The 20,794-nt window shown below is 38.2% G+C and overlaps 1 protein-coding gene across 4 annotated transcripts in view; it reads left to right on the top strand.

Moving 5' to 3' along the window:
• The window catches only part of Sp4 (Sp4 transcription factor), a 64,751-nt gene extending 44,355 nt beyond the window's left edge, over positions 1-20,396 (top strand). For all 4 annotated transcript variants that reach the window (XM_087552295.1, XM_087552293.1, XM_087552294.1 and 1 more), the window contains exons 5-6: positions 5,527-5,726; positions 14,474-20,396. In XM_087552295.1, the coding sequence (XP_087408421.1) occupies positions 5,527-5,726; positions 14,474-14,721 (448 nt within the window). In that variant the 3' untranslated portion in view covers positions 14,722-20,396. The remainder of the gene's footprint in view (positions 1-5,526; positions 5,727-14,473) is intronic.
• The last annotated feature ends 398 nt before the right edge of the window (positions 20,397-20,794 follow it).

Here is a 20,794-nt window from a genome sequence, read left to right as displayed (position 1 = left end):
TGTCAAAATTGTGATTGTGTCTTTCAAAGTACAAAATGTTTTGAATTATAATTTTTTGTTTGTTTCTTCTCCTTGGTTGCTTTTGCTTTTGATGTCATATTGAACACTCCATTGCCAAATCTAATGAATGTTCATAGTTGTTTCACTTCTGAGTTTTACAATTTTATTCTGGAATGTAGATAGGATAATACATGGTTTCTTTATAAAAGGTGATGTGAAGAAAGCGGGGACCCAGCATCATTTACTGAAGTTTCTTTTCCCTGTTGAATGCTCTTGGCTCCTATTCTCAAAATTGCTTTAAAGTTTAGCAACACTAGGGATTCTGGGTGAGTTTTAGCACTAGCTTGTCACTTTCTACAGAGAAGCAAGTTGGTATCCTGATGGGAATTGAGGTGAAATTGCAGGTCAGTTTCAGGAATAGTGACAATTTAATAATATTGAATCTTCAGATCCATTCAAAAGGAACATTTTTCTGTTTAGATTATTGCTGTTTGTTTCATTAGTATTTTGTGTTTTTTTAAAAAAGGAGTGTAAGTTTAGTATTTTTTAAGTGTATTCCTGTTAAATCTTCTTGATGTTACTATAGATGAAGCTTCCCTTTCCCCCAATTTCAAGTGTATAGAATTACGTTGGCTTTTGGGTATTCTAAAATCTTACATTATAGAATATTGCGAAATTATTCCTTCTTGTGGATTTCATAATAATTACTTAGTTCTTTACATCTATGAGGTGGAGAGATGCCTCAGCAATTATGAGCACTGGTTGCCAGAGGATCGGAGTTCAAGTCCCAGCACCCACATGGTGATTTACACTTGTCTGTAACACCATTCCCAGGGATCGAATGCCCTCTTCTGGCCTCTATAGGCACTTACACACATGTAGTACACAGACTTATGTGCAGGCAAAGCACTCACCCATAAAAATAAGATTTCTATAAACCCAAAATATACATTGGGAAAAAAAGACCGTATCTTCCACAAATGTTGCAGGGCAACTGGATGGCTGCATGCAGAAGAGTGAAAATAGGCCCTTACTCATCGTGCTACATAAAATTCAACTCCAAATGGATCTAGAACCTCAACATAAGACCTTATATACTAAGTCTGACAGAAGAGAAAGAAGAAGATAGCCTTTAACTCAGTGGCACAGGAAAAACTTTCTGAACAGAACACAGATAGCAGAGGCACTAAGACCAACAGTTAATAAGCAGGACCTCTGAGTTGGAGAGATGGCTATTCTTCCACAAGACTTGGGTTTAATTCTTAGTACCCACGTGGCAGCTTACAACAGTCTGTAATTCTAGTTCTAGGGGATCAGTACCCTCTTCTGGACTTCACAGGCAATGTCTAGCAGGAGGCGTATAGATATAATATAGACAAAATGCACAAATAATATAAAATACTTAAGTAAATGTGGCCTCATGAAACTACAGACCTGTGTGGCAAAGGACACCCATCATTTGGAAAACTTACCAACTACACATTTAATAAAGGTTTAATATCTAGAATATATAAAGAACTAAACAAACAAACAAACAAACAAACAAAACCCCAGAAGTCAAGAATAACAACCCAATTAAAAAGCGGGGTACAGAACTATGCAGAGAATTTTTAAAGATGAAGCTCACATGTCTAAGAAACACTTTTTTAAATGCTTTAGCCATCAAGAAAATTAAAACCACCATAAGATTTCATCTTATCTTGGTTAGAATGACCAAGATAAATAAAACAAATGTCACAGTTCAGACTGGCGAGGATGCAGGGAAAGCGGAACACCTATTCATTGCTGGTAGGAGTGAAAACCTGTACAGCTATTATGGAAAACAACGTGGTGATTCCTCGGGAAGCTGCAAACTGATCCACTTCAAGATTCAGCTGCACCACTTTTGAGCATATACCCAAAAGACTCTACGCTGTACTGCAGAGAGGCTGGCTTATCCGTGTTTGTTGCTGCTTGACTTGTAATAGCAAGAAGTTGGAAACAGTCCAGATATTCATCAGCTGATGAGTGGATAGTGGAAATGTGGTACGTTTACACAGTTGAATATTGTTCAAGTGTTAAGAAAAATAAAATGTGCAGATACATGGATGGAGGTATTTAAAAAAAAAAAAAGGCAAAACAACAACAAAACCATGCAGAGTAAGGTAAACCAGATCCCAAAGACAAGCATTATATGTTCTTTCTTACATGTGGATGTTAGCTTTTAAGCTTTCAAAATATGTGCTACCACCAGCTGAATAACCAGGGACGTTAAGTAAGGGACTTGGGATTGGTGGGGGGAGGATCTTCGAAGGAAGCGGAGATAAAAATAAAGCTATGAGAGTTAAAGGGGGCAACTAAAATAGGATTAAATAGGGAAAGAGATAGGAGAGAAGAGTAAAGGAGGGAAATGGAGAACTAGAACTGATAATAAAATCCATTTGAAAAAAACACAAAGAGCCTGCTACTGTAGAAGCTTCCTAAGTATACACACATGTGAAAGGAACTTAAATGGAGCCACTAAATAACAGAGAAGACACTGCCCCAAGCAGAAATCTTAGGACACTGAGTAAACCTTTGGTGCCAGAATAGGTACATAGCAGCCCTTTCACACTCAAACCTGGTTGAATCCTTAACCAGTGGGGTCTCATTGAAGCTGCCAAACATTACAGACTAGTGCCAAGGCTCTTCACATCTTAACTCTAAGGTGCTATTTCTGAAGAGACTACTTAGAAGGTACATAAAAGTCAGACTAGTACCTAATAAGAAGCTTCACTCCTAATTAGCATTCGTGGTTCTAGAAGATACTCTTCATGGTGCAAGACAAAGTAACCCAGCTACAAATCCTGCAACCCGCTTGCAAGATATTCTGATACAATAGTAGCATAAATGTTACAGGAGCAATTAGCCACTTTTAAAATTCCGATTCAAGGCCTTCTTCATGAGATGAAACTTATACCTGAAGCTGATAAAGTGGCCAAGAACCTGAGACCAGCTAGGCATGGGAAACCTACTTCCTCTGCTAAAGGAGCATAGGCATGAAACGACTCCTCAAGACACACTGCTGTGCCCATAAGTCAGTGCTTCGAGCAGTCCTCATCAGAGAAGCATCTTGCAGTAGATGGGAATTAACACAGAAATCCATAACTGGACATTGTGTCCACTGAGAACACTCAGTCCTAAATGGGATGTCTTCATCAAACTTCAAGGTTTGCACAGGCTCAGGTTAGATGGGGACCCAGCACTGAGAGGAAGAAGTGGACATGAGGTCCAGACCCCAACCAAGAAGCTACTTGCAATTGATACCCACTAGCAATGAAAAAAAAATCAAGTTTAGTTACTGGGTATATCAACCATACTCCAGGGCAGTCTCCATCCCCAAGAATAGTTGGAAAACAAACAAACAAACAAAAAACCTGCTGTCGTGTGGGAGGGGAGCTTTTTATTTCATTTTGCCTTGTGACAGTTTTTGTCTTGTTGGTCTTTTGCCCTTTTGTTCTGACTTTAGTTTCTGTGGTCTAGTTTTCTTTTGAAAAAGAAACAACATAAAGTTGCTTGGGTAGGGAGATGGAGAAGTTCTGGGGGGCGTCAGAGGAGAGAAAAGGATGGTCAGAATACACTGCATGAAAAAAATGAAAAGAAAATAGATTTCTGTATTAGAGTATTATGGTATTTTATATATAGTATTATAGAGATACAGTTAGAATATCTGTAAATAAAAATTTTTGTGTTTACTTCTTCTGCTCTGGAGAGTTTCTGGTGGGTTTTTTTTTCAGGGTAGGGGGACAGATCATCTAGTTTCTCACCGTTTTAATATAATTTTAGTTCTAGAACCCTGGATCAAGTGAGGAAGCTCCTTTCTACTATCTCCTTTTTTTTCTTCTCATTTTAATCATATTATTAAATTTATTATAATAATTGTGAGCCAAAAAATTGTATAACCTTTACCCCCAAGCACTGGGAACCAGAGGCAAGTGGTTCTCATTGAGTTTTAGGTGAACCTGATCTACATAGTGAGTTCCAGGGCAGTCAGGTCTGTATAGTAAGACCTTGTCTCAAAACAAGCAAAAATTATATATGGGGGAAAGGGATTTCACCAGTAAAGCTATTTGACTCTAGGCTTTGTTTTTCTTTATTCTGATTAATTCTTTTTGTTAAAGATTTATTTTGATTGACCATTTGTGTTCGTTTATCAGTTTTTCAAATTTTCTGTTTAAGCGTGTGTCTGCCTAAGTGGTTGGTAACACCTAATGCTCCTTTAAGATCCTTTTCATTTTCATGAGATTGATAATGACTTTTATTTGTGAGGGAGGTAATTGAGTCTTTTTGTCTTAGTTTAGCTGAAGCTTTATCATTTTGTTGACCTCTGGGAGCATATGTTTGAAGTTTTTCCCATCTCAGAGCTCACTCTCCCTTTCTACCCTTGCTGCTTTCCACAGATTCACCAACCTATGGTTTGCCTTATCTCCAGTGACAATGTATCTTTCTCTCAGGTGCCTTTGCAACAGTTGTTTCTTTTTAAAAAAAACGAGCCCTTCAGTTAAACTCCAGCTTCCTTGCAGATTGCCAGTTCTTTGAGATTGGAGTTCGTTCTAGCTAGATTTGGGGCTTGTGAATGGGAAGTGGGGCAGAGAAATGCCCTGATATAACAGCTGAGTGCTTGGCGGCAGGGACAGTAGGCTCACATTTTCTTAACCTTGCCTCTTCCAACACAATAGCTCTAATTTATGAACTGTGCATGAAGGTCAGGAAACACCTGGACCATATCATTTTCATCATGTCACAATAATTCCAAAGTTCAGTGAGATGGGCACTGGGTGCCTTTTAGCCACACTCAGCTGGAACTCAGCCTCAGCAACAGGTGGCTTGCTCCTCTCTGGAAGGTATCTAGCCGGGAGGCTGGAGGGGAGGGAGCCCTCCCTGTTCATGGTTGTACTGTTCTGTAACTCTAGGTAGAAGGGAAGAAAAGGAGTTAGTCCTAGATCCATAGACTCCATTGTTACATACTTTAGGTTTCAGAGTGAATATTAGTTTTTGCTGTTATTGATATTTAGGACCGACCAGAGATTCTTCAATAGTGGATTGGGAGGTAGATTTATAAATTATTAGTTTTGCTGGGAGGGGTTTCATGGAATTCCTTATCACACTGACCTGCTAGAAGTGAATCTTGGTACCCCACATTTTTAACTGAGGTTAACTATCTTTTTGATATTTAGAGGAGAATTTTCAAGAGATTTGTTTTCTATATTAGGGAGGCTGGGGCAGGGAGATTGTGAATTTGAGGATAACCTCTATTAGATAGCTAGTTCAGGCAGTCTGAGCTATGTAGTAGTCATAAATTCCGAAGCTTACCACATTTTCATATAAGTTTTTATATAGTACATGACCATAATTGATTTTTTTTCCTCAATGAAAAAAATATCTCACGTGTTTCTTTGTGTTCAGACGTACTCAGAAAAGCATTTTCTAATCATGTAGATGGCCTGCGTTTTTGGCACAGATAGAAGCTGAGTTTAGGGTGTAATGATGTTGGTTTTGTTCTGTTAGGGGCAGCAGTGAACCAGGAAAGAAAAAGCAGCATGTTTGCCACATTGAAGGGTGTGGGAAAGTGTATGGCAAGACTTCTCACCTACGAGCACATCTCCGCTGGCACACTGGAGAACGGCCTTTCATATGCAACTGGATGTTTTGTGGCAAAAGATTCACCAGGAGTGATGAGCTTCAGAGGCACAGAAGGACCCACACAGGTTAGTTGGTTTGTCTTGGGAGACAGCCATTCTTTCTACTTAGTTTTTGAGTGCTTAGTGAAAGTTGCACTGTTGAAGGTCAAATGTCCTGCCTTCTTTCTGACGTAAAGTTATTTTACTTCTTAAATTTTATCACCATACCAGAACTTTTTCCTTTTGCATTTTTTCCATAGCATGTTTTTCTAGTGTGTGTATATATTTTTTCCTAAGTATATATATTTTCCAAAGTATATATGTAATATATATAAAAGAGAATTAAATTATGATTGTAAGGGTTTTTTCCAGTGCAAGGGCATCTTAGCAGTTGAGAGCCAAGGAATACCACAAAGTCATGCCACATAACAAGTATCACACAAGAGATTTACTGGGAAGATCAGAATGGCAGCTGCTTCTTAAACAGCAGAGGACCAGGTGAAGGGGAGGGGTTTTATAGGGTTTGGAGCATGTGCAGTGAGCTGGTGGAAAAGTACAGCATGGCTGGTTAATTTTTTTGACATATATCACCAAGTCATGAGTGGGATCTTCAAGCGTCAGGAGCTCCAGGTCAAGTCAGGGCAGGGGGTGTTTCCCTAGCCCTGTTCCCTACAAGGATATCGGTGACTCCGAGTAGCCTCCATTTTGTCTTTTCAAACCCAGGACATGTCAAGAATAATATAACAAATATCCACTTAACACTCAAATTATATTTTTTGTTACTTTATTAAATCAAACCACTAAGAAAGTCAGAACAAAGGCATCAGCCACCATCGGTCTACGATTTGGTGTCTAGTATATTTCTAAACCCATGTGTATTATTTGTGGATATACATAGAAAAATAGTGTTTTGTACAGGCCATAAAATATTGTATGATACCATTCTACATACTTTCACTCAAGTCTCCTATGCATGTGTGTTTATATTTTAAGAGATGTGCAGTATTCTGCCACACGGCACTGATCATTTCTCACACGTTGGTTATTGGAGGGTAATTTGCTGTCACCAGCTTTGCTGCTCTGAAGCATTGGACATGTATAAGTCCATACTGAAGTTCCCTTCATGTGTTCTTACTACTGCAGTGCCAGCTTCAGAAGTTTGTGTCTGTCCAACATCATTTCTCTTTTGAACGTTCGCACTTTTCGTGAGGACCCCTGAGATCAGCCTCTTATGTGTGCTGTTTACTTTAATTCTGAGTTGTGATGCGTTCACCTTTCTTCTGGAGTGTTTCTCAGTCATGCAATTAAAAAAAAAAAAGTCTAAGATATCCTGAAATTACTTGAAACTTTTTTAACAGCTCTGAGATTTTTGTTTTTGCCTCCAGTTTGGTCCTCTAGAATATGCAAAACATGATTTTGTTCTTCCTCCTCTTCCTCTTTTTTCTTGTCTCAAATAATGAGTTGCGGCTACAAATTGTTTCACATGAAAAGCTAGTTTTTGACTAGTTTATTTTTCTAATTAATAGTAACATTTCTCTCAAACTGTCCTCTTTAATTGTGCCTTAATTTCTGGGTCCCCTGTTGGGAAGCTCTGTTCCTTCTGACAGTTCACATACGAGTGCCTCTCAGTTTTCGTTGCTATAAACTCTTAAATCTCCGCATCTGCTGAAAGCACACTCAGGCTCTCATCCCTGCTCAGAGTGCCTGGTTCTTGCTGAGTAAATTTCGAGTTATTAGTTAACTTATATAAGCTGTGGTGTATGTTTAAGACACAGGAGTCCTAGAACTGGCCTAGAGCAGCATGAGCTGGGGTTTCTTGGGTATTTGAATTTGTTCCTTCATTTGGTGCAAAGCAGCACCATGAGGTAGAGACAAGCTCCATACTGCAGATCAGAAAATTGTCTCAGGTGGCTGGGGGTGGTGCTCAGCGATGAGAGAGACCCTGTGCTCCATCCCCAGCACCACAGTTGTTAAGTGAATTATAAGCACAGAATGACCTGCTTGGGCAACTCAAATGAGTAATAGCATGTTGCTCTGTGCTGGAAGTGAGCATTATGTAATGGCTATGAGATTTGGGTTTTAAGAGTTTTTAAAGTTTTTAATACTGTATGCTAATATTGAAGATTGAGTATCTCTTCCCTGGATTTGCAGGGGAAAGGTTAAAGAAGCCAAGAAAAATTGCCATTTATTTGATTTGAAGCTTGGCATTGTGATTGGATTGCTTTGTTTGAAAGTGATAGGTTTTAAAGTCTTCTATGTTATACATCCATACTCATACAGATACACAAAATGTATTTGTTCAAAGATAAATGTTCCAGATTCAAGTATTAATAATTTATGGCATTTTCCTCTCCCTCTCCCCCTCCCCTTCCCTGTCCCCCTCCTTCTCCCTCTCCCCCTCCCCCTCCCCTCCCTCCCCCTCCCCCTCCCTCTCCCCCTCCCTCATGTACTTTTTGAGACAAGGTCTTGTGTAGCTCAGGCTGGCATCAAACTCTGTATGTAGCTAGGATGACCTGAACTTCTGATCCTCCTAAAGCACCTGCCCATCCCTTTTGAGAGTGGATTACAGCCATACCCCATCATGCCCTGGTTATACCATCCATGCTCGGTGTGAACCCCAGGGGCTTATGCTCACTAAGCACTCTACCATCTGAGCTACATCCCTCCCTTCTCTTTTTCTTCCTCCTCCTCTTCTTCTCATTCTCTTTATCCTTTTATTATGATCTAAATCATAATCACCTGCTTTCTTTCTAATTGAGAATCAGATTTACTTTATGCTTATTGATGGAAGTGTTTTGAATATATATTAGCCCACACAAAATTATTTAATTAATACATATTAAAGGGGCTGGGGAGAGAGCTCCTCATCAAGAGCTTGTGCTCCTCACAGAGGACCCTAGTTTGGTTCCCAGCATCAGTTTAGTGTGGTTCAAGCTATCTTTATCTCCAGCTTCAGAGAATCCAACTTCATCACCTGGCTTCTGCAGGTATTGACACTTGTGTGCCACTCCTCCACAGACACGCTGGCAATTACATAATTGTTGTATTTAAAAAAAATTTTTTAAATGATGGGAAATATCTTTAAAATAAATGAAACACAGTAGGGACTGGGGTTGTGGTTTGGTGGTAGAATGCTTGCTTAGCACGTGAGAGGTCCTAGTCCCAGTACTGCATTGAAAGAAGGCAAAACCTGTTTGGCACTAAAAATACTAAGCCCAGTGTTGGTGTGCTTACAAAATGGGACTTTTAAAGAGTTGCAGATAGTCATGCCAGTGCTTATTAAATTTGTTGAAAACAATATCAAACAAAAATATCTTTTGAAATAAGTATTGATTAAAAGTTGAACACATTTCCATTAGAAGCCTTCATCATTCATGGCAAGAATCACTCAGTTCAGTATTTTGCCACCACTCCCAAAAGAAACACAAGGATGAACTGTGAGTATGTAAGTGGATTATTTTTAATTTCTTTTGAAAGTAGTAAGGATAAGTTTGCTTTGCTAAAAAGAAAGAAAGGAAGGAAGGAAGGAAGGAAGGAAGGAAGGAAGAAAGAAAGAAAGAAAGAAAGAAAGAAAGAAAGAAAGAGAGAAAGAGAAAAAACAAAAAATATAAAGTTTTCAATGGTCCATGCAGAATATTTAAAACTTAAATAGTACACAAGGTTTATGAAGAAGGTTCTCCCTTACCTCCTCTGGTCTCAGGATAAAGTCCCTGGGCTATGTTTTACCTTTTTTTCCCCCTCTGAAGACTGCCACAGATGGCTGTGGGTAACATTTCTTCAGATATACATCCTGAAGTATTTGCCTGAGATTATGGCAGTCAGGTTAGTTTCATGAATAACGTCTGAGCAAATGGATCTCTGTGAGTTAAACCAGCCTGATGTGCTAGCAAGTTCCAGACCAACCAGGCATACAGAGTGAAACCCTACATCAAAAGGGAAGCAAATAAAACCTTTATGAATAGACCTTAATTCTGCACAAAAATGACTCTTTTAGAGCACATCCTCTTATTGGTAATCTCTGTATTCTAGTTTTTAGATGCAATGCAGTCATTTTTTTGTCAGTGATTCTCCCCTGTGTTCTTTTTGATGCTATTCGTTTAAGCCCCTTCTCCTCCTCTCCTTCACTGTAATCTAGTGGGTGTCTCAGTAGAAGTCAGTCAGGTACGATCCAGCTGCCATCTTAAACAATAAGGAGTGACATTTGCCTTTCCTACCAATTAGAAACATTGCGGGAAGAGAACCAAATGTTTATTGTACACAATAAGGATATAGATGTACATATACCATACATTCATATAACAGGATAGCTCACTTCTGGGAATATTTTACTGTGGACATGTTACTCATTTATAAGAATATTTCATTGACCTGTGGCATTGTACCAAGAGTAGTCAATCCAGGGATGATGGCTGCTGAGCAGTGTCACAGGGAGGTTTCATCTTCATCCACAGCGAAGAAAAAACCTAGAGATGCTCCTAAAATGTTCTTTCCAGTAGACCTCAGAGTCTCACAGTGTATATGACTCAGGCTTTTATCCTAGATACAGTTTCATATAAAGCTGTGTGTAGTCCTAAGCTTAAGTGGAAATGAAAGTTGGTAATGAAATGCCAGTGGTCTACATGTACAAAAGGAAAAGCATTAATTAACAAAATAGATAAAATGAGAAACGATAGATAAATTAAATTTTTCTCCAGAATTCTTATATAGCTGCTTCAGTTGGTTTGTAAAATGCACAAAGCTGTTTTCTCTTGGCTGACTAGCAGTCAGTGAGTCTTCAGCCTCCTGGTATAGAGGTTGCTTTCAGAGCTGGGTAGTGTGCTTGTTTTCTTATCTAAACAATGAGAAGAACAGTAGCAGACAACTGAAGAGAGAGCTCAGGCTCAAGTAAGTACCCAATGCAGGTAAGTCTCACTTTGTTCTCCCTGCTCTGCGTCCCAGGATTGACCCTGGGGTAACGTTTAGCGGGAGCAAGCAATAAACAGTAAGAGCAGTCCATGAACGCACCAGAGAAGTCAGAAAGGGGTCATGGTCCCATCAACGTGGCATTGCAGTAGTGGCAACATAGGCACCAAGAAAGTTTCTGCACACTCAGATCTCTAGCCAGAGATTCCAGAAAATGGGGGCCATGTATACCATACAGTGTGGGTGGAATCACTAATATTTTTCTCATGTTGTTTAAACTGTGGCCCTGATAGATACTACAAGAGGCCACAGAAACTAGGCTTTCTGGTTGATGAAATCACTTGTGGGTTAGAAAACATGGAGAAAACATTGAAACAAAGATAAAAGGTGATCACTAATTCTGTGTATAGAACAGAAGAATTGCTGGCTTATTCCTAAACTTTGTGTGCACAGGATCAGCATAGAATGATACAAAGCCTTATAAACCATCTTCTCATTTCTACATATACAGCTAAGAACCAAACATACTCTCTAACGTGTGTGTGTGTGTGTGTGTGTGTGTGTGTGTGTGTGTGTGTGTAGTATGTGTATATCCATATTCTGTAAGTAGAGAGGAAAAGAGAAAACAGAAGAATGAAAAATAGAGGCAGAAGTCATAGCCCAGACTGGCCTTAGATTCCGTGTGTACCCCATGTTGGCCTTTAGCTTGTATAAAGTTGTCTACCCATGTGTTTCTGAGTTATCCATGGGCCAAGAGAAAGTCTCAAGGGAAATTTGAAAATAGCTTTGACTGAATGAAAAGTTTTATCGTACAAAATATAAGAGGCAAATAAAAACAGTGAATTTATAATGTTAAATCCTCTTTTTCGGTCAGTAGTCTAATATTTTTACAAGAAAATGAAGAGATCTAAAACAGGAAATTAAGAAATAGTAAGGAGGGGAAATAAATGGGAAAACAGTTCAGAAAACTCAGGCTATGGGGGTGGGCTTGTTTTTGTGCTATCAGGGGTGGAACTCAAGGTTACATACATGCTACATAAGTGCTCTACCCTGAGCTGATAGTACCCAGACCACTCAACCCAAAATCTGATTAGCTTGAAAGGTAAAACATCTAAGTTCTCCAGTCACACTGACCAAGAAAACATAGGCAAACCCCTAAAGACTGTGAATGATCTGAATGACTCTACCCCAAATTTGAAAATAACTCCTGAAAAGGCACAGAACCCATATTTGCTGAAGGAGGGGTAGATAGGACTTGGGATAGAGCCTAGTGAACGAGCTTTGATGTAGCACACTGAAGCTCTGGGCGTAGCTTCTCAAAAATACCACCAAAAAATAGATAACATGAAAAGTCCTGTTCATTAAAGAAATTGAATCTTGTTAAAAACTTCCGAGAAAGAACACCCTGGGTCGGGATCTAAGAAGTTTACTCTAGGCTTGAAAACCTGAACATTTGAAAATCATTCAGGCAATGTGATTTACCAAATTAATAATGAAAGAAGAAAATGATAGTATCTTAAATAATATAGTAAATATTTGGCAAGATTCTCTGTTTTTATAAAAGTTCATGAAACTGAACTGAAAAGAACAGCACAAGCTTAGCAGCTTAGAAGCTCAGTTGTCCTTCAGTTCCTTTAGGTCAGAAGCCCCACTGCCCTCCCTGTGGTCGGGAGTGTGTGGAGCTGCCCACCATAAGGCAGCTCTGGCAAACAACCCACTTGTAATCCACTGCTGTCATCCACCTCAGCCTCAGTGTTACGCTGGGTCCCTGCTTCCCTGGCCAGTGTTCAGTCTTGCAAGGTGTCTGTTTTTCTTCTTACATGTGTTCTAGGACACCCTCTCAAAACTTTGGTTGGTCCATAATCACACTTCTAAGCTCTCCAATTCTAGTTACAGATAAATCTCTTTGACAGGTGAAGATAATTCCTCTGTATCAAATTCCATAACATAATTATTTACAGCTATAAAACCCCATTATCCTCTGACATATGTGTAACTCCCAGGAATTGGGACATGCAATCTTTATAGGGCCATGTTGTCTGTGACAGTAGTCAATATCGACTGATTCGTTAATTAGATTATTTTTTTTCCCGGAGCTGAGGACCGAACCCAGGGCCTTGTGCTTGCTAGGCAAGCGCTCTACCACTGAGCTAAATCCCCAACCCCTGTTAATTAGATTCTTTATTCAGAAAAGGTAATCATGAATTCTGAAAGCCCAGCCATTATTGGAATAGTTGAAATAATTTTAACTATAAAATTGTATGATCTGCAGCTAATAGAAGCATTCTTCACATCCCTTGAAGTAAAAAGTCCATGATGGTATTTGTTGAAGGTAGGAAATAAATTATCACCCAATATAGCAGAAGACACTTTGGTCATTGAGCTAAAAGGACTCATTTTTTTAGTGAAAGTATACTTGAAGTTGATTCAGTAGCCAAATGAGTGAGTGGGCAGGCTGGGGAAGTCCACACTGAACATGTCACCACTGTTTCCTGCTTGCCATTTGTCACAGAGCAGCTGTGGGCTAGAATATCTGGATTACCTCCTGGGTAATACTGGGGTGATAGATAGATCTACATGGTGGCCGTTAAGTCAGAAATGGTCTTGCACAGAGAGTCTACAGGAACCTGTTAGAAAGTGACTGAGTTTATGAATATTGCAATTATTAAGTGTTGAGCCTCAGGCTAGTCAACTATAAAATAAACATATAGATAAAGATTGTACACTGAAAACTCTTTTATGGTTAAAAAAAGAGAAGAAAAAGAAGGTAAATGACTTCACACCTGTTCCTCAGATGTGTTTGGTTTCCATCCTCACTTAGTGTTAGTATTCATAGCATTCAGGCCCCTTTACTGCTGCATGTATTTTTAATGCCTCTTAGAATTATGTCCAATGCATTATTTAGCCTTTAAAAGAAAAATTCTGTATTGTAAATGCATGTTGGTGTAAAAGGGGGTATATCTGGTGTAGAAAATTTTGAAATTGTAGACTTTCTCTTGTTAAAAAAAAAATCCACTGAATGAATCTGCATATTATCTGAGTTCTGTTATTTCACCAGGGAAACCCTCTTTCACTGAACTGACAGTTGTAGAAAGAAAGACTAAAGATAGTATTGCTGTTGATAAACATCAGGGTAGAACAACCAAGTCTCATGTGTTCTATCCCATTACACAAAAAGATTTTTTTCCTTTTTAGTTAACATTTGATTTCTATTTCATGAATAGAAGTAGTTCTAGTTAGAACTGTCTTATATTTTTTAGAAAACACGTTTAAGGATCAAACTATCATCATTCTTCCTTGGAAGCATAAAGCTGTATTTAATTTGAAATATATATTCCCAGCATGCTACTAAAGTCTTAGCTTAAAATAGTTTCTAAGACATGTTAACGAGACCCAGCTATCAACTTCAACTAAAGTGCATGTGGCCGTTCCCACTGCCCTTTGTTAGCTGGTAATAATGTCAAGAGTTCTTTCATTAGGAATCCTTTTATTTTGTGAATGGGGTAACTGAGGCTCAGGGTTGTTATTTGACTTGTTCCAGTCCCCAATTCTCCCCCAACACCCCTACGCGCCCCCCATTCCCCTAGTTCATGTCAAAAACATATAAGGTCTTTTATTCTCAGCCACATGTTTTTTCTTCTACATTGATTGCTTGATAGCTTTTGTTGTTTGATTTTGGTTACTTTTTTTTTTTTAACAGAAAGCTAGAGATAATTCAGAGGTTGAGGGCTTGCCTGCCATGAACAAGGCTCTAGATTTGCCCCCTACCATCATAGAAATAAGAAAAAACTATTGTGTGCCTACTTAAACTAGGGATATCTGTATATATCATATCTTATTAAAGCAGAATGTATTTGGAAAATAAATTGCTAAAAATTAAAATTTCATTTAATTAAAATATCTATAATTTTATTTACTTCTTATGTTCACAGGTGAAAAGAGATTTGAATGTCCAGAATGTTCTAAAAGGTTTATGCGGAGTGATCACCTTTCCAAGCATGTCAAAACTCACCAGAATAAGAAAGGAGGTGGGACAGCTCTTGCCATTGTCACCTCCGGAGAACTGGACTCATCCGTTACAGAGGTGCTTGGCTCTCCACGGATTGTCACAGTTGCCGCCATTTCTCAAGATTCGAATCCAGCAACTCCCAATGTTTCAACAAACATGGAAGAATTCTGAAACGCTATTTATAACAAAGACCTCTAGTGCTGCACTAAGTTTACACCTTTGAAAATCTGGAAATGGGCTGGTCAAGTGAGTTACAGAGTAGGAAATCACGTTTGCATCCTTGGCATCTTTAAGTATTCCATGGATTATGGTTCAACACATAAAGTGTTGAATTTTTAAAAAATAGAAAAGGAAAACCAATATACTGGAAACAGAAAAGTATTTCTTCCATGGTATAAGTTGCTGTAGTTTTTTGGAAATACATCACATAACCTTTAAACAGAATCTTCCCTCCTTTAACATCCTGTGTTGTTGACGCGTCTAAAGAGACAGACCACACTAATTTGCAGGCTGGGCCTTAATTGGACTTTCTCTGTTTGGAAGAACTTTGTTAAAATTTTAGTCAGTAATAACTTACATACATTTCTTCTACTGTCTAGCACAGAAAACAGATTGTTATCTGACAATAGGGATAATACTGTGTTTCTTTAGCTTGGTTTTTTGGAAAAACCTATTCAAAATAGTTTTGGCCGTCTTTTCTAAATATCAAAAATTCTTTAAAAGTTGAATTAGAATATGTTCCAAAATAGTAATCTGAGCTGTGTCTCAGATCTTTATTACACTACATTGTAGTAGTGTGTGTGCAGACAATCAGTGAAACCCGATTATTTTCTCCATCTTGGAGACACAAGAGGACCTTAGAGCTAAATCTTAGGTTAAACTTTAGATTGAAACCTTAGGAAAACGCTGGGGAAAATTTGCTAGCACAGAATGGATGGAAGCCTCAGAAAGGCAAGACAAAGCAGTTTAACAATATTTTTAAGTTAGGGTTGACTGTGTGCCTAACCCTGTGTTCAATAGCAAAATTTCATTTTAAATGTTCATATTGGAAATGCTTGCATAGATGATAGATCTATGTAATTTCATATTCTGTAAATATGAGTTTTGTTGACAATAAGCAAGATTCTTTATGCTTTGGTAGCCAAAGAAAGAATTGTCATACTTTTCAAGGCCAGCAGAAAATTATTTTTAATTACATTATCACCTTTTTTCCTTTACTAAAAATTGGCAAATCCCATATTATTTCTAGTACTGTGTTAGGCTAATTAGGAACATATATCATACAGTGATATCTTTATGTTACGTCAATAACAGAATTTTCCCTAAAGGTCTAGACAGCTTAACAAATGTATAATAAATAAAATATTATGAAGCAAAAATTATTTTTGGAAAACCAGAATACTTTTCAGTCAAATACTGACTGAAAATATATTTCATTGTTCGTGCAAGGGTCTTAGAGAGCGGTGTCTTATTAGGAAAGATGGCCAAACGTTTCATGTGAAAAGCAATTGGATTATTCTAATAGATTAGACATTAGTAAGACACCTCATGTTTTTAGAACGTATTTACACAGAATCATAACTATTGAAACAGACCATTTGGAAACTAAAGTTTTTACCTACTTCCTTTTTTACCTTCATTGGTTCGAATATAGGTATATGTTTTCTTGTGCATTCTTTATTATTTCAGGAAAAGTACTACTCATGAGAATTCTCTTCCAAAATTGTGATGTTTCATGTACTTTTGATGAAGGAGAAATACTGTAATGATCACTGTTTACACTATGTACACTTTAGGCCAGCCCTTTGTAGCGTTATATAAAACTGAAGGCCTTTTGTGCTTTCGGTTTGTATAAAAAAGCTTTGAGATTAAAGGAAAAAATTTTTACACTGTGGTTATAAATTTCAAGTTTCTTAAAGCTTTTGTAGACTTGTAACAAAGTCTTTAAATTTTAGTTGGATTTTGTAAATTGTTTTGTATATTTTATTTAATGTACTCTTAACAGCTGATGGATCTGGCTTTAAAACATCAGAATCAGTTTGTTGTTTTGTCTGGTACAGAGAAGCATTTGGTAATGTTGATTTTAATTTTATTATATAGGAGCTGAAACATCAAATATATTTTATCTATCATGCTACACAATCAGTGCTATCAATTTTTTTATGCAAAGAGACTTTCTCAATGTTTTAATCGTGTTTTCTTCGAGTGATACTTTTTGTTGTTTGCACCAAGTATGAGCGCTCTGCATCACTGTTCCACGAGCCAGTTTTATGCAACCCACGTACGCTCATCAGAAGTGCAAGTTGTCCTCATCAGCAATGAGGTCTACTGTACATGTATCAGACTGAATCTGGATAACCTTCTATCATATAAAACAACCTGTCAGCAGGCACATTTCACCACTGGAATCAGACCTATTTTGGCAGTCTGTTCTGCATACCATTCTGAATCCACCTTCCTTTCTGTCTGACAGCAGTCGTAGGTTTCGGTGTCCTGTGTTTGACTCAGTGGGGTGTAGCCGTGGTAGGCCGCAGATGCGCAGTACAGTCTCGCGAAGGGCATTTCGCTGCTCACTCCCCTGGCCACCATTATAAAGCTTTTCTTTGTAAAATTATCAGTGTGAAGCTCTGTATTTACCATGGTAGAACTCCAGTGTTAGAATAGTTTTCTCTTACAGTATACTTTCTTTGGTTAGGTTTGTGTATGTGTTGCTGATTACATTAGAAGCTGATGTTAAGTCATTATTTATCACACTCATGAGAGCAGTAATAAACGTGTGTAATCTAGGAGAAAAAGTTAATTTGTCAAACTTAGATAAGCATGATGTTTAGGTCCTATTTTTCAATTTTATAACTGTTTTATTGCAACAATATTTGTACTTAAGTCTCCATTTTAATGCCTTGTGGTGTTTTTTTATGCATGTCACTAAGTTGTCACCCCACATAAATTGATGTACAGCATAGGGTATTAAATCTACATAATGATTTTAAAACAGAAATAGTTGATGGTAAATTGTAAATGTTTTGCAAAAATTCCTTATAAAAAGTTTCGTAGTAACATTTCACTTGTAAATTTTTTGTAAAAAAGAAAATGGATTTAAAAAAAGATGAATCCAGAAAAAAAAAAAAAACATGTTTTCCCATATTCTAGAATTTAGACAATTATTCTGCCAGCAAAGCCTCTGGGGCTGTAATTGACATTTTTACAGTGCTGATTTGTATAAAATTTGTTTTTTGTGGATTTGGAAATAAAATCATGTACAAGTTGTTGCCTGCAGTAACAATTGCAAGTAACCTATTAAAGTCCCCTTGGGTTGAACATGCCTCATTTAATTATGTATACTATAGAGCAATAAAGTGTTTAAACTACCAACCTTCTCATCACAGTGAACACTGAAAATTTAAATACCTCTCACTAGAACGTTTATTGGCAACCCTTCTTAATCCCGGTTTTAAGATCTGATCAACTTGCCTCTGAAAATACCGCCAAAGAACACCAGTTTAAATTGCATGTTAATTTGTGACCAATTGCTGTAGACGTCTGTGGAAATTAAATTTTGATTTAGAGACACCTTATTTAAATAATTTTAATAAATGTTAGGAGATAGTCAAAAAATGAGAGACAAAATTTAAATAATATTTAAGTTCACAGCGAATATTTAGGTTCACTTAGAAGCAGTGTAGGCCTCCTAGGTGTGGAAGAATTGTCTTCCTTCTGGGAGAGATTTGCATGTCTCTGAGAAACCCTTACTGCCGTGAGAATCCACTCCAGTATGACTTGAATGGACACATTTCTAGGTGTGCATGGACAGCAGAGCTGTAGGGAGAGCTGCAGGATGTCAGGCACAGAGGAAAGTGAGCTGCCCACACGCTTCCAACTAGTGTTTAAACATGGAGTAGGTAGGGTAGTGTACTGTCTGGATACATAGCTTGTATGACATAGTGTAAGGGCATGGTTCTAATTCGTTGTACATACATACATAGCATAACAGTGATCAAAAACAAGAGGCAGTTAAATTTATGCTCCTCTATCAAGTAACATCTTTGTCAAAAGCTTTCATGTCAAAAGTAAAGGTACCCATTGTGACCAGGACTGCTTAATTATGCCTGATTCATATTCCCCTGAGTTCTTTACTTAAGCCCAAAGCTCATGTTGCTACCCCAAAGATAAACTTGGGGTGGGGAGGGGGGATCCTTGACCTCTTTATCTGTTCCTCCTACCAGTGACCACCAATTAAATTTCTACTTTTTAATCCTTCCCAAAACACATACCTGTTCCAATTTCCTTAAAGATTGACATATGTGCTTATCAGGATGACACTGCATGAAAAGATAATGAAATTTAAAACCTGAAACTTTCACTTTTAACTCCGTGATGCTCTGGTTTCTAAGCTAGGGATTGAACCACATGAATAAGACTGAGACATAAAGTAGGATCGCTGACATGAAACCGTTCAGTGTGGAGTGAAAGCAGGGGTTAGAGCCACTGTTGTCATAGCCGTGGTTCACCATGTCTTGTTAAAGACAACCCCGAAGTCAGAAAACTCATGTTTGATACAACTTTTCTCTGTTTAAAGTTCAGGTGTAAGATATAGGGGTACTGGGACTTCAGATGCCAGTAAGCAATGTGGGGTTCTTTGATTCCTCAGTGATTGATTGATTGTCTGTGCTGTGATGTGCATAGTGTATGATTGTGTTGCAGGATTTTAAAGGCATTGTCTAAGATTCTCTGGTTGGTATAGCCTTGGGTTCTGCTTCTCTTAGTTGCAATGAAATAATTTATTTTTTTGGATGCCTGAGCAAGAAGATCTCAAGTGGAAGGGAGCAAGGAGAGAAGGGGGAAAGGAAAGAGCACAAAGGGCTGTTGGTAATGCGGAGTTATCTCTCCATGGTGATAGCACTTGGGAAAAAGGAGCCGGTGTTCGAGCTGGGCTCCTGATTTAGTTGTTGCTGAGCTATTTAGTCTCACTGCACTGTGTGCTTATTTGCACAATTATAATTGACACTGTAGTAAGTACACCCAGCATCTGGTAAGCAGTAGCATACACAGTAGCTAACCCAGAGGGGATTACTTCATTCATGAGACTGTGCCAAAACAGCATAAGCTGGATGGCTTGTAGACAATAGGACTAAGTCCAAAGTCACAGTTCAGTGTCCCCTGACAACACATGTTCCCTCACATCATAGAAGGATGAGGTGGCTTTCTGAGGGCCTTTTTGTTTTTCTTGGATCATTAATACCATTTCAGGAGGATGCCATATTTATGATCTTACTGCTTCTTAGAGGCCCCACCTCCTCTGCTGTGTTGGTAATTGGATTTCAACATGATGGATCTGGAGAGACAAACCATCAGACCCAGCAGGAGGCATTGAATAGTTCCCAACAAGATTACTGGTGAAATGCTTGGGAAAGGAGCTTGGAAAAGCTGGCTCTCTAAATTACATCAAAGGAACTTCTGTGAGAATTTCCCATTTCAAGCGTGTTTTTTTCTCAAGCCGAGCTAGTTTGAGGTACTGTACCTCAAAAACTACACGATGGCATGACTCACTGGGAACAAGACTGAAGATAATGAACGCACATCAAGATTGTGCAGGGCAAGGAAGGAAGCCCAGGTTTCGAGACAGCTGAGAAGGCTCACCCTGTTGCGGTGATCAGACACCAGCAAGGGATGGGAGACAGGTGCCTCAAGCAACAGTTCATCTTTGCATCCTACCTTTCTAGGTAGTTGGCTTGGTTTAAAGTGTGTTATTTATGGTCCTGCTGTGAAACGCAGTCTAATAAATATTTTATTTATAGTATTTTTGTGATGTGGAAGCTATAATAAAGTTATATTTTCTGCTGATAAAATTGTTTCCAGCTTGTATAATTTTATGCCAGAATTAAAGGTACGAGTAATTCGTGGTCCGTCTAAATGGCACCATGGTTTCTAATTATTTGATCACCTGACAATTCCAAGAACCACTGCTGAGGAAAACACCACAAAAGTGAGCAAGCTAACAAGAAAGAGAAATACCCAACTCAATAACCGGCAGTCACACCTTTGTTAGCATAACTATATTACATCTTTACAGTAACTTTTGCATTGTGTCTGTGTTTGGTATATTGTTATATCTCTAATGATGCTTTGTAAGAATGAAGTTTATGAGTCCCTGTATTCCTTTCTAATTTCATGGACAGAAAAATATTGTTGAAAAATCAAATCGATTTCAATGGTCATATATTAATTTATCTAAAGAACGAACCTG

The sequence above is a fragment of the Rattus norvegicus genome, chromosome 6 (genome assembly GCF_021556685.1).
Source record: "Rattus norvegicus strain SHRSP/BbbUtx chromosome 6, alternate assembly SHRSP_T2T, whole genome shotgun sequence".
NCBI lineage: Eukaryota > Metazoa > Chordata > Mammalia > Rodentia > Muridae > Rattus > Rattus norvegicus.
Note: the sequence above shows the minus strand (reverse complement) of the source record. Positions and strands in the feature narration are given on the sequence as shown.